This window comes from Mixophyes fleayi, chromosome 5, assembly GCF_038048845.1.
Source record: "Mixophyes fleayi isolate aMixFle1 chromosome 5, aMixFle1.hap1, whole genome shotgun sequence".
NCBI lineage: Eukaryota > Metazoa > Chordata > Amphibia > Anura > Limnodynastidae > Mixophyes > Mixophyes fleayi.
Window position 1 is genome coordinate 138,525,448 of NC_134406.1, and position 12,131 is coordinate 138,537,578.

A 12,131-nucleotide genomic window follows, 5' to 3' on the forward strand; every position below is an offset into this window, starting at 1 on the left:
GGAGAATGAGCGTAGGAGATGAGGGGGTTAAGTGGATGGTTGATAGGCTTTGAGGAACAGGTGAGTTTTAAGTGCAAGTTTGAAGGAGCACAGATTAGGAGAGAGACGGATGGAGCGAGGGAGGTCATTCCAGTGAAGGGGGGCCGCACGGGATTCTGCAGTGGGAAGAGGTGATAAGAGTGGAGAGGCTGCGGTCATTGGCCGAGCGAAGGGAGCAGGCAGGAGTGTGAATGGAGAGGAGGTTAGAGATATAAGGGGCAGTAGCCTGGGAGAGAGCCTTGTAAGTGGTAGTAAGGAGTTTGAAAAGGATTCTGTAGGGGAAGGGGAGCCAGTGCAATGCAAGGCAGAGAGGGGAGGCAGAGGGGGAGCGGCGTGAGAGGAAGATGAGTATTGCGGATGCATTGAGTATAGAGCGAAGGGGGGAGAGATGGGAGTGGGTGAGGCCAGTAAGGAGGAGGTTGCAATAATCAAGGCGGGAGATCATGAGTGCGTGGATGATAGTTTTGGTGGCACCCCGAGAGAGAGGACGGATGTGGGCGATGTTGCTTAGTTGGAAGCGACAGGCTTGGGCAAGGGAATAAATGTGGGGGGCAAAAGAGAGAGGAGTCGAGGGTGACACCCAGGCAGCGGATTTGGGTGACAGAGGAGATGGTGGTGCTGTTAACGACGATAGAGAAGTCATGGTGGGATGGGAGTCTGGGCGGAGGAAAGACAATTAGTTCAGTTTTAGAGATGTTGATTTTGAGAAAGCGCAAGGACATCCAGGAGGAGATGGCAGAGAGGCATTCGGATGCCTGAGAGAGGAGGGTGGAAGAAAGATCAGGAGAAGAGATGTAGGGGCATATTCAATTAGCTTTCCGGTTCGCGGAAATCAATCCACGGTACCGCAATACGTGGATTTTCGTTCGCATCCCGTAGGGTTGCGTACGAAAATCTGCGTTATTGCGGTACCGTATTACCAGCAATACTGCGCATATTTCGCGGTAACGGGAACCGGAAAGCTAATTGAATATGCCCCGTAGAGTTGAATGTCATCAGCATAAAGGTGATACTGAAGAGTGAAGGAGGAGATGAGAGCACCAAGGGAGGAGGTATAGAACAAAAAGTAGAGGGCCAAGAACAGAGCCTTGAGGGACTACTACAGGAAGAGGGTAGGGGAGGAGGAAGAACCAGACGTGGATACAGAGAAGGAGTGGTTAGCGAGGTATGAGGTGGTACCAAAACATCTTCCAAGAGCAACTTCTCCCAACCACCCAAGAAGTTTGGTGACGAAAAATGCCTTTTCAGCATGATGGAACACATTGCCATAAGGCAAAAATGATAACTAAGTGGCTCAGGGATCTAAATGTCAAAATTTTGAGTCCATGGACAGGAAACTCCTCAGACCTTAATCCCATTGATAATTTGTAGTCAATCCTCAAGATGCAGGTGAACAAACAAAAACCCACAAATTCTGACAAACTCCAAGCATTAAGCAAAAATGGGCAGCCATCAGTTAGTATGTGGCCCAGAAGTTGATTGACAGCATGCCAGGGTGAATTGCAGGTCTTCAAAAAGAAGGGTCAACACTGCAAATATTGACTCTGTGGATAAACTTAATGTAATTGTCAATCAAAGCCTTTGACACTTATGATATTCTTGTAATTTTACTTCAGTATACCATAGCAACATCTGCCAAAAAGGGTCTAAAAGCACTGAAACAGCACACTTTGTGAAAACCAATATTTGTGTCATTCTAAAAACTTTTGGCTATGACTGGACTACAAAAATCCAATTAACACCAGAGTTGGAAATTCCGAAGTAGACTATTATTAGAATGTGAAAATTAGTCAGGTTGGTATGTCTGAAATCATTCCTGAGGGCCCCCTAGCCAAGTTCAGTGTGGCAATTCTGCCTAGCAAGAGTGGGTGTCCCAAAACGTCATGTATGGGGCGGGAACATCGGTCTGAAATGATTTTTTACTGCACTTTCCTTTATTTGTATTTTCCTCTTCGGCTGTTAATCATCCGGAAGTGACGTGTTATTGTGTCGCCTGCGTGTTCCTTAGTTTCTAGGAAAAGTAACCAAGTTCTCCGCTCCTCCTCCTGAGTCAAACGGGCCTGTTCTGTCTTACCGTGCAAACGTGAGTGCTTGTAGTATGCGTGATGTGCTAAGAGGCAAACCGGCTCCTGATTGCGAGCTCACCTGGCTATTGTCTGTGTACGACGTGCACTGTTTTGGTTAGCCAGGCTTATATTCAATTCATCCTGCAGGAAATGACGTTTCATTATTTTATTTTCAAAATAGAGTGCAATTGGCATTGTAGCTGCAGATGTATGCTTTCCGGTGTATATAGCAGACGTAATAATGCGTTTAGTTGTAGATTGTCTTTACACTTTTGCGTTGTAACGGAATGCAATGTTTACATCAAATATACATCTTACTAGCCAGCTGTTCCAGTTTGTTCACCATTATGGGATTTTTTTTTTTTTTTTTTAGTGAATGGTGTTACATTTAAGTAGGAAAAGTGTTCTTACCGCGTTAAGAGTGTGTACACATGGGCTTTAGAACCAGGCATTCAACAGTGCCTATTTCAGCAAAAATTACTATATGGACCAGTACACGTATTTGTTCTGACAGGTGGTTTGTCCCATCAATTTTGAAGTTGCCAGCAGTGTTTATAATCATCAATGCTAAGTTATAATATTAAGATATTAAGGCATTCTATATATTCTTGAGATGGTGACAAAGTTAATACTAGTGTGTGTTTGTTAGGTAATTTAGACTCTAGGGACTGATGTAAATGGCAAATATTCTCTGTACCAATTCTTGCAGAATTGGTGGCACTATATAAATGGTGATAATGATGTTGATGCATCTCACAGCTTCCCTGATCAAATTATATATGATTCAACAAGCCTTGCTTTTCAACTCCCAATGTGAACATAAACCTAAAATATACACCTCCTAAGTTGGTGTCATAGATGGTATAATATTCAAGCAAAAGTAACTTGTTGGTCAAATGCATCATGAATGTGGCTTTTTACTTGGACTTATAGTTCAAAAATTGCACACAATGTTTTTTTTTTGTTTATCCCAAAGATGTAAAGTAATGTGTGAGTTGTAAGAGACTACTAGCAAATATGTTGATGTTTATATTTTGTACCTTTTGTTTAGTGCAAAATGTTCTATTGCATAATTAAACAGATGTATTTGTTCTAAATTGAGAAAGTGCATTTTTATTTCTAAATGTATGCTGTCCTTTCACTGTTTGTTTGTTTAAACCTTTTATTGCTAGTGTTTGTTGGGGGAGTTTATTGAGGGTCTGATTATTATTATTATTATTATTTATTTATATCGTGCCACTAGTTCCTCAGCGCTGTACAGAGAACTTGCATCAGTCCCTGCCCCATTGGAGCTTACAGACTAAATTCCTTAAACACACACACACACACACACACACACACACACACACACTAACTAGGGTCTGATCACATGTGTTTGTTAACTATATATATTCATTGTAGAATGGCTGCAAGCCAGTGTTGGCTCTATAGTTAGAAGTGTAAAATTTTTTAGCATAATTCGGAGTTAAACAGGAGAAGAACATTCTGTCTATTATCACAGCTACACAAGGACAACAGTCAGTATTCACCTGAAAAAACATATTTTACTCCTGATATTTCCATCTCTCCCTGGCTACAAGCTTCACACAACAGGAAGACTGTTTTGGACTTCTATTCAGCGCATGAACGTTTCTTTTATCTGTCAGTTTATTTCCCCTGCAAAATCCCCTCTGTTTAATCAGCCTGCTGTACTACTTGCTACAGCTATTTCAGTCCCCTATCTCGTCATTGTACTTTCAATTCTACTTAAGGCTTTGTCTGCCGTCACAAGTAGGAAGAAATGATACTGACTGAACCACTCTTCTCTCTCATGACTCTGCAAGAACTCAGCTACTCCATTACCTGCTCTTTATTACTCTCCATTGAACACTTCCACCCACTCCCCCACATCATTACTCTATACCAGTGGTTCCCAAACTTTTGCAGTTCGCGGCACCCTTAGAGTCTCCATAATTTTTTTAAGGCACCCCTCCAAAATAATTACCGAGCAGTCCTGTTTTAGAAGTAGTTGGGTCAAAAAATTGTAATAAGTATTTAGGTCAGGACAGAAATGCTTATTTAGTTGTATGCAAAAATGCCCCCTCTGCATCCAGACACTCTGCCTTCTCTCACGCTGCCCCCTCTGTCATGCTGTCCCCCCTCCTCTGCCCTCTATCACGCTGTCCCAGCTCCTCTGCCCACTGTCCCCCTCCTCTGCCCTCTGTCACGCTGTCTCCCTCCTGTCACGATGTCCCCCTCCACTGCCCCTCTCACGCTGTCCTCCCCCTCTGCCCTCTGTCACGCTGTCTCCCTCCTGTCACGCTGTCCCCCTCCACTGCCCCTTTCACGCTGTCCCAGCTCCTCTGCCCTCTGTCCTCTGTCACAGCTCCTCTGCCACGCTGTCCCCCTCTTGTCACGCTGTCACTCTCCTCTGTCCCCCTCTTGTCACGCTGTCACTCTCCTCTGTCCCCCTCCTGTCACGCTGTCACTCTCCTCTGTCCCCCTCCTGTCACGCTGTCCCCCTCCTCTGCCCTCTCACGCTGTCCCAGCTCCTCTGTCCTCTGTCACAGCTCCTCTGCCACGCTGTCCCCCTCCTGTCACGCTGTCACTCTGCTCTGTCCCCTCCTGTCACGCTGTCACTCTGCTCTGTCCCCTCCTGTCACGCTGTCACTCTGCTCTGTCCCCTCCTGTCACGCTGTCACTCTGCTCTGTCCCCTCCTGTCACGCTGTCACTCTGCTCTGTCCCCTCCTGTCACGCTGTCACTCTGCTCTGTCCCCTCCTGTCACGCTGTCACTCTGCTCTGTCCCCTCCTGTCACGCTGTCACTCTGCTCTGTCCCCTCCTGTCACGCTGTCACTCTGCTCTGTCCCCTCCTGTCACGCTGTCACTCTGCTCTGTCCCCTCCTGTCACGCTGTCACTCTCCTCTGTCCCCTCCTGTCACGCTGTCACTCTGCTCTGTCCCCTCCTGTCACGCTGTCACTCTGCTCTGTCCCCTCCTGTCACGCTGTCACTCTCCTCTGTCCCCTCCTGTCACGCTGTCACTCTGCTCTGTCCCCTCCTGTCACGCTCCTCTGTCCCTCTCTCACTTTGCCCCCTCTGCCGCGCGCCAGCCATAAAAAAATCAAACAGAAACACTTACCAATCCGTGCGGCGCCGGGACCCAGCATCCTCCTCTCTCACGCAGCAGCTGTCACTGATATGACAGCTGCGTGAGAGAGGAGGATGCTGGGTCCCGGCGCCGCGCGGATTGGCAAGTGTTTCTGTTTGATTTTTTTTATGGCTGGCCCGCGCCACCCCTGAGACAGCGCCGCGGCACCCCTGGGAGCCGCGGCGCACAGTTTGGGAACCGCCGCTTTATACTATCCAGACATCCAGTAATAAACTACATTTGCTGCAGCGTAGCACTGCACTACTTCTCTGATTACACAGGACATTGCAATTAGGTCATTGCTTTAATTCCCTAATTTTTTGCTATTTTACTCATAAATCCCAATGCTTGCCAAAATATTTTTCTTTCTCTCTTTTCATGGTATTATCTTTAGGAATATATCATCCCTCACATGTCCTGCAACACAAACCTCTGTCCACATTGCCCCTTCATTACTTCACTTGCCTCTAGTTAACACTCATGAACTCTTTTTCTATTTAAGTTCAATAACTTTAACAGCCTCACCCTGTCACCAGAAACTAAAAAGACACACATCTTAAAATCATCTTTCCTACCTTTCTTCCTCCCTGCTTCTATTAGCTGTTGATGTATCACCTAATCCAGGTCCCTCTCAATTCTCCCACCCGCATATATCTGAACACTACAGAAATCCAGCAAATCTCAAACGCATCACCTGTCTCAACTCTCTTCCAAAGTCCTTTAAATGTGCCCTTTGGAATGCATGCTCTGTTTGTAACAAACTTGCCTCCGTACACGATATCTTCCTCTCAAACAACCTCAACCTTCTAGCAATAACAGAAACATGGCTCATGCAATCAGACACTGCCTCAGCTGCAGCCCTTTCACATGGTGGTCTCCATTTCACCCACGCCCCCAAACCAGGAGGCAGACAAGGAGGGGGGGTTGGGCTACTTCTCTCCCCATAGTGCACGTTCACAGTTCTACCAAATGTCCCTTCACTCCCGTTCACATCTTTTGAAGAACATGCTGTTAGGATTTTTAACCCGTTCTCTATGTGTGTTGCTGTCATCGACCGCCCCCCTGGACCACACCAACAATTTCTTGAACACTTCTCTGCATGGCTCCCTCACTTCCTATCCTCTGACATACCAACCATTGTCTTGGGTGATTTTAACATCCCTATTTCTAATCCACGTTCCAATGGTGCTTCCAAACTACTCTTTCTAACATCCTCACTTGACCTCTCCCAGTGGATTAAATCCGCTACTCATCAGGATAGCCACTGTCTTGTTATTGTTTTCTCTAGACTATGCTCATTTTCTGATTTCCTTAACACTCCTTTCCCCCTCTCGAATCATCACCTTATTAGCTACTTGCTCACCCCCAGTTCTTTACCCTCCCTAGTGTCAAGCTCTTTCAAGCCTCCTCACAACCGCAGTAATATCAACTCTATTGATCTTCAACAGTTTTCCACCTCTCAAACACCTTCTCACCCCAATTTCTACATTCTTCTCCCCTGATCGGGCAGTGGCTCCAGCGACACTACATACTCCGCGTAGACTTTGTTGCCAACCGTGGCACACTAAAGTAACACAAACTCTACAATAACTTTCTCGTAAAGCAGAATGTCACTAGTGTAAATCTTGTACCTCTAATGATTTCATCACATATACTGTTATCTACCACTCCTATAGAAATGCTCTGGACACTGCAAAACAAACATACTTCCAATCTTTCATCTATGCTCAGGCTTCTAACCCCAAACGCCTTTTTAACACATTTAAATCTCTTCTCAATCCTTCCATCCCAAATCCTCCAACTACCATCAGTGACTAGGATCTTGCTTCCTATTTCAAGTACAAAATTGATAAGATCAGACTTGAAATGATATGATCTCCCTTGACAAGCAATCGGCTCAATTCCTTTGTAGCACCCTCTAACACTCTCTTTATTTGATCCCACAAATGAAGAGGAAGTTTCTACTCTCTTCTCATCTTCCTACTCTACCTCCTGTCCTCTTGATCCTATTCCCTCACAAATTAGTAGGTCCCTGTCTCCTGTGCTCATTCTTCCTATAACTAAAATCTGTAATATTTCTCTTTCTACTGGTATTTTTCCATCACTATTCAAGCATGCAGTGATTACTCCCATTTTAAAAAAACAAAATTCTGACCCAAACTTTCTCGCAAATTACCGACCCATCTCTCAGCTCACATGCCCCTCCAAGCTTCTCGAGAGAATTGCCTACACTTGGCTCATGCACTTTCTTACAGTAAATAACCTATTGGATCCTCTTCAGTCAGGCTTTTGCTCTCAACACTCCACAGAGACTGCGCTGACCAAGGTTGTCAATGATTTGATCACAGCAAAAATAAAAAAACATTACTCTCTTCTAATTTTCCTGAATCTCTCGGCTGCATTTGACACCGTTGACCACTCTCTCCTCATACAAACATTACAATCCCTAGGTCTTGAAGGCACTGTCCTATCCTGGTTCTCATCCTAACTATCTAATCGCTCTTTCAGTGTTAATTTCTCTGGATCCACCTTTGCTCCGCTTCCTTTATCAGTTGGAGTACCTCAAGGCTCAGTCCTAGGTCCTCTGCTATTCGCTATCTATACCACTTCTCTTGGAAAACTAATAAGCTACTTTGGATTTCATTATCATCTCTATGCGGATGATACACAAATCTATCTATCCTCTCTTGATCTTTCACCGTCTGTGTTGTCTCGTGTTACTGACTGTCTTTCTTCATCTTGGATGTCTTCTCGCCAACTCAAATTCAATCTTTCAAAAACTGAATTAATAATATTCCCAACCAAAAACAGAAGCTTCCTTCTATTTCTGTTGATAACATGACCATAAATCCCACCCCACAAGCTCGCTGCCTAGGTGTAATCCTTGACTCACAACTATCATTTATTACCCACATCAACTCTATATCTAAATCATGTTGCATACATCTAAAGAATATTTCCAGAATGCGCACATTTCTTACACAAGACACCGCAAAAACCTTAATTCATGCACTTATCATCTCCCGCATTGACTATTGCAATTCCCTTCTTACTGGACTTCCCAAAGTCAGACTTGAACCCCTGCAATCTATTTTGCACGCAGCGGCTAGATTGATTTTCCTTGCAAACCGTTCTTCCTCTGCTGAGCCACCTGTCAGTCTCTACATTGGTTGCCTGTATTTCAACGAATCCAATATAAAATTCTTCTACTAACATACAAGGCCATCAACAAAATTGCACCAACATACATTTTCTCACTTATCTAAAAATATCTCCCTACTCGACACCTCCGTTCTGCACAAGATCTGCGTCTTTCTTCCACTCATCACATCCTCCCATTCTCGGTTACAGAACTTTTTTCGAGCTGAACCCACTTTGTGGAATTCCCTCCCTCGCTCAGTAAGACTTTCCTCTAGTCTTCAAACCTTCAAGCGTTCTCTGAAAACCCACCTCTTCAGGCAAGCTTATTCCTCAACCACCATCTTAATCTCCCTAGGTTACCCTATTACCACCATATACACAGCTAACACAAGACAACAACCCTCTGACCAACATTGCTGTGTGATTGATCACACAGCCCACTCAATACTTTTACCTTTGCATTCTAGCTGGTCCAGTGTGCAATATGATGTAGCACAGCCCCTTGTGTTTCAAACTCCCATTGTCCCATAGATTGTAAGCTTGTGAGCAGGGTTCCCTTACCTCTCTGTCTGTATGTATTACCCAGTATTGTTTTATTAATGTTTGTTCCCAATTGTAAAGCGCTACGGAATTTGCTGACACTATATAAATAAATGATGATGATCTTGTCTGTTAAATATTATTTTTATGTTTAGTTCAATAGGACTGAATATTTATCATGAGTTTCACCAAGGAAGTCCCATCCAAGTCAAAGAAACAATCATTCTTTTGTAAGGTAAGGTAAAGATATGTCCTATGTAATGCAGTGATATTCCCAATCTAAATAATGCCTTTTTTTTTTTTTTTTTTTTTCTTACTTTTTTTTTATTTTACACGTTTTATTAGTAACATCTTATCTTGAACAGCATTGCAAAATATAAAACACTTGAAAGGTACATTAGTGAGATGACAAATGCACATACAAATTTAACAGTATGTATGACACTCTCTCACAGAGCTTTTACAAAACAAATTCAGCTTCATATGAACATGGTACCATGGAGATGTTATTTTGTTTTAAATTATACAAATAAGGGGGAGAAGAGAAAGATGAAGGGGTAAGGGGGTGGTACAGGGCAAAATGGGGGAAGAGGAAAGAACAGATTGGGAGGGTTAAGGGAAGGGAGGAGGAATTCACGCTTTTATGTTTTTAGTAGAAGATAATAGTTCAATCTGGTATTTCCTGTAACTGATCGGGTTTGACTAAAATTGGAGCAGAGGTTGGTTGTAATATGAAACCCAAGGAGTCCAGACTTTGTTGAAGGATACGGAGGAGCTCCTAAGCACGCTGGTGATGTGTTCCATCGGATAAGTGTGCCAGATCCGACCACAGACCGTTTGGAGCGTTGGAGGCATGGGGTTCTTCCAGTGGGCAACTATTTGGCAGGTAGCTGCGCTGATTATATGCCGAAGAAGTTTATGGGTGTGTGTTGGAAGGTCTGGAAGAGGTAGAGGCAATAATACGTGCTTAGGATCGGAAGGCACAGGAGTATCGAGAACAGCTGTTGCTAATGCGACAACTTCTGTCCAGAAGGGGCGCAGTTTGGGACAATCCCACCATGTGTGTATGAGAGTGCCAGTATGGCCACAGTCTCTCCAACATGTTGGACTTGTTTGAGGGTATATAATATGAAGCCTAGAGGGAACATAGTACCATCTATGCAGCAATTTATTGCCGTTTTGTTTGGTACGGACATTTATGGAGCAACGTGCTGTCCACTCATAGATGTCAGACCATTCTTCTGGATCTAGGGATGTTCCCAAATCTGCCTCCCACTGTGTCTGAAAACGGTCCTTGGCCTCGGTGGGGGTGGAGAGTAGGGCATTGTATAGCGTTGAGATTAGACCTTTTGAGGATGGTCCCGATAGGCGTAAGTTCTCAAACACAGTGGGAGGTCTACCAGATAACTGAGCCTTAACCTGCTGGTGATATTGTCTGATTTGTAAGTATTGGTGGAACTGTCCCATCGTGAACCCGCACCGTTCAGTCAACTCTGAGAACTGAGGGAACGTTAGGGTCCTTGTTATGTGGTTTAGCAGTAGTAATTTACCTTCCCCTGCCCATTTTGTGTACATAGAACGTGAGAGGCCTGGTGTAAAAGCTGGATTCAACCAAAGAGGTATAAGTATCTGGGGGGCAGGAGATAGAGATGCCATTTTACTACACCGTGACCCGATTAAAAGGGAGATGGCTATTACTGGGTGAGTTCGAGAGGGGGCTGGGCGCTGTGCGGCTGAGAGCCAGAGTATAGAACAAATCGGTGAGCCTCCTAACAGATCTGATTCTATATCAACCCAGACCCTGGTCCCACGCGGGGAGTACCATTGGACACATTGAGCGAAACGTGCTGCATAGTAATAATTGCGAAGATTGGGTATGCTGAGGCCACCTGCCATGGGAGAGCGTTGTAGAATACGAGCAGAGATCCTGGGTCTCTTATTTGACCAGATGAAGCGCATGATAAAAGTTTGCAGCATTTTAAGAGTAGCGGGAGGAACTTTGACGGGAAGGGTATGGAAAAGGTAAAGCAGCCTGGGGAGCAAATTCATCTTCACTGATGTAATCCGGCCCACCTAAGATATTATCAGCTTGTCCCAAGAAATCATGTCTTTTTTAAGGCATGCTATCAATTGGGGGTAATTTGCTTGGTAGAGGTTTTCGGAATTCCAGTGAAATGGAAAATTTAGCTCCAGAAGCTGCTTCAACTTCAGTGGGATATTGAGATCCAGGATATCCGTCTTGGCCGTGTTCACCTTAAAGTTCGAGACTATAGAAAAATTATCGAGCTCTGAAATAGGTTTGGTAACGATGTTAGGGGATTAGTGATAATGCATAAATGATTCAAAAAAATATAAGTATTTGAAAAAGCAAAGGTTATCTTTATTCTTACAAATTGCATATGCAATTAACTTGTATTCATCATGAGACAGGCAATATCCTCTATGTAAGACACAAGTTATATAGAAGTAACACCACCCCTCTTACATACGTCACTAACCACTTCACATACTAAATAATATACCTCATAAGGACAAAGTTGGTTATATATATATATATTCTCCACAACCTCATTATAGTATATAGATTTTTATGCCTAAAAAGGGCATATGTGACCTCTTACACTCTGCTCTCTATATAGCTTGACAGCTGCTGATCATTTTAACATCCTATGAATAGATGCCCTATTGTAGGGTATAACATAGAAAAGGAATTTAACCATTTTACAGAATAAGAAAGAAATCATTTGACCAACAGATTTTATACACATCAACATTGTTTTATCCAACATATTTGTACCATAGTTTATTCCATTACAATTAGTAATGGTAAGGAGGATATCATCTGCGTAGAGCGCAATCTTATAGATGCTGGAGGATAGTTGTATGCCAGATATGTTGGAATTTTGTCGTATTTTCAAGGCCAGTGGTTCTATGGTAAGTGCAAGCAGAAGTGGGGAGAGGGGGCAACCTTGTCGTGTTCCATTTTGAATTTGAAAAGATGGGGAGGAACACCCATTCACCTGAACAGAAGCGGTTGGGTTAACATACAGGACGGAGACACCTTTAAGAAAGCAGTCTTTGAAGCCATAAGCCGAGAGGGTCTTCATCATGAAGGGCCAGCCAATGCGGTCAAATGCCTTTTCAGCGTTGAGAGATAAAAGGAGGGAGGGTAGCTTACGCTCATTAATATGCTGGATGAGGTCTATAGTCCGTCTGG

The 12,131-nt window shown here is 43.9% G+C and overlaps 1 protein-coding gene across 3 annotated transcripts in view; it reads left to right on the forward strand.

Moving 5' to 3' along the window:
- The first annotated feature begins 1,995 nt into the window (after positions 1-1,995).
- Positions 1,996-12,131, forward strand: part of LOC142158671 (uncharacterized) — a 117,466-nt gene continuing 107,330 nt past the window's right edge. For 2 of the 3 annotated variants that reach the window (XM_075212873.1, XM_075212875.1), the window contains exons 1-2: positions 1,996-2,122; positions 9,070-9,149. In XM_075212873.1, coding sequence (XP_075068974.1) covers positions 9,093-9,149 — 57 coding nt within the window. In that variant the 5' untranslated portion in view covers positions 1,996-2,122; positions 9,070-9,092. Of the gene's footprint in view, positions 2,123-9,069; positions 9,150-12,131 lie in introns of those variants that run through there. The other variant, XM_075212874.1, reaches the window with a different exon arrangement.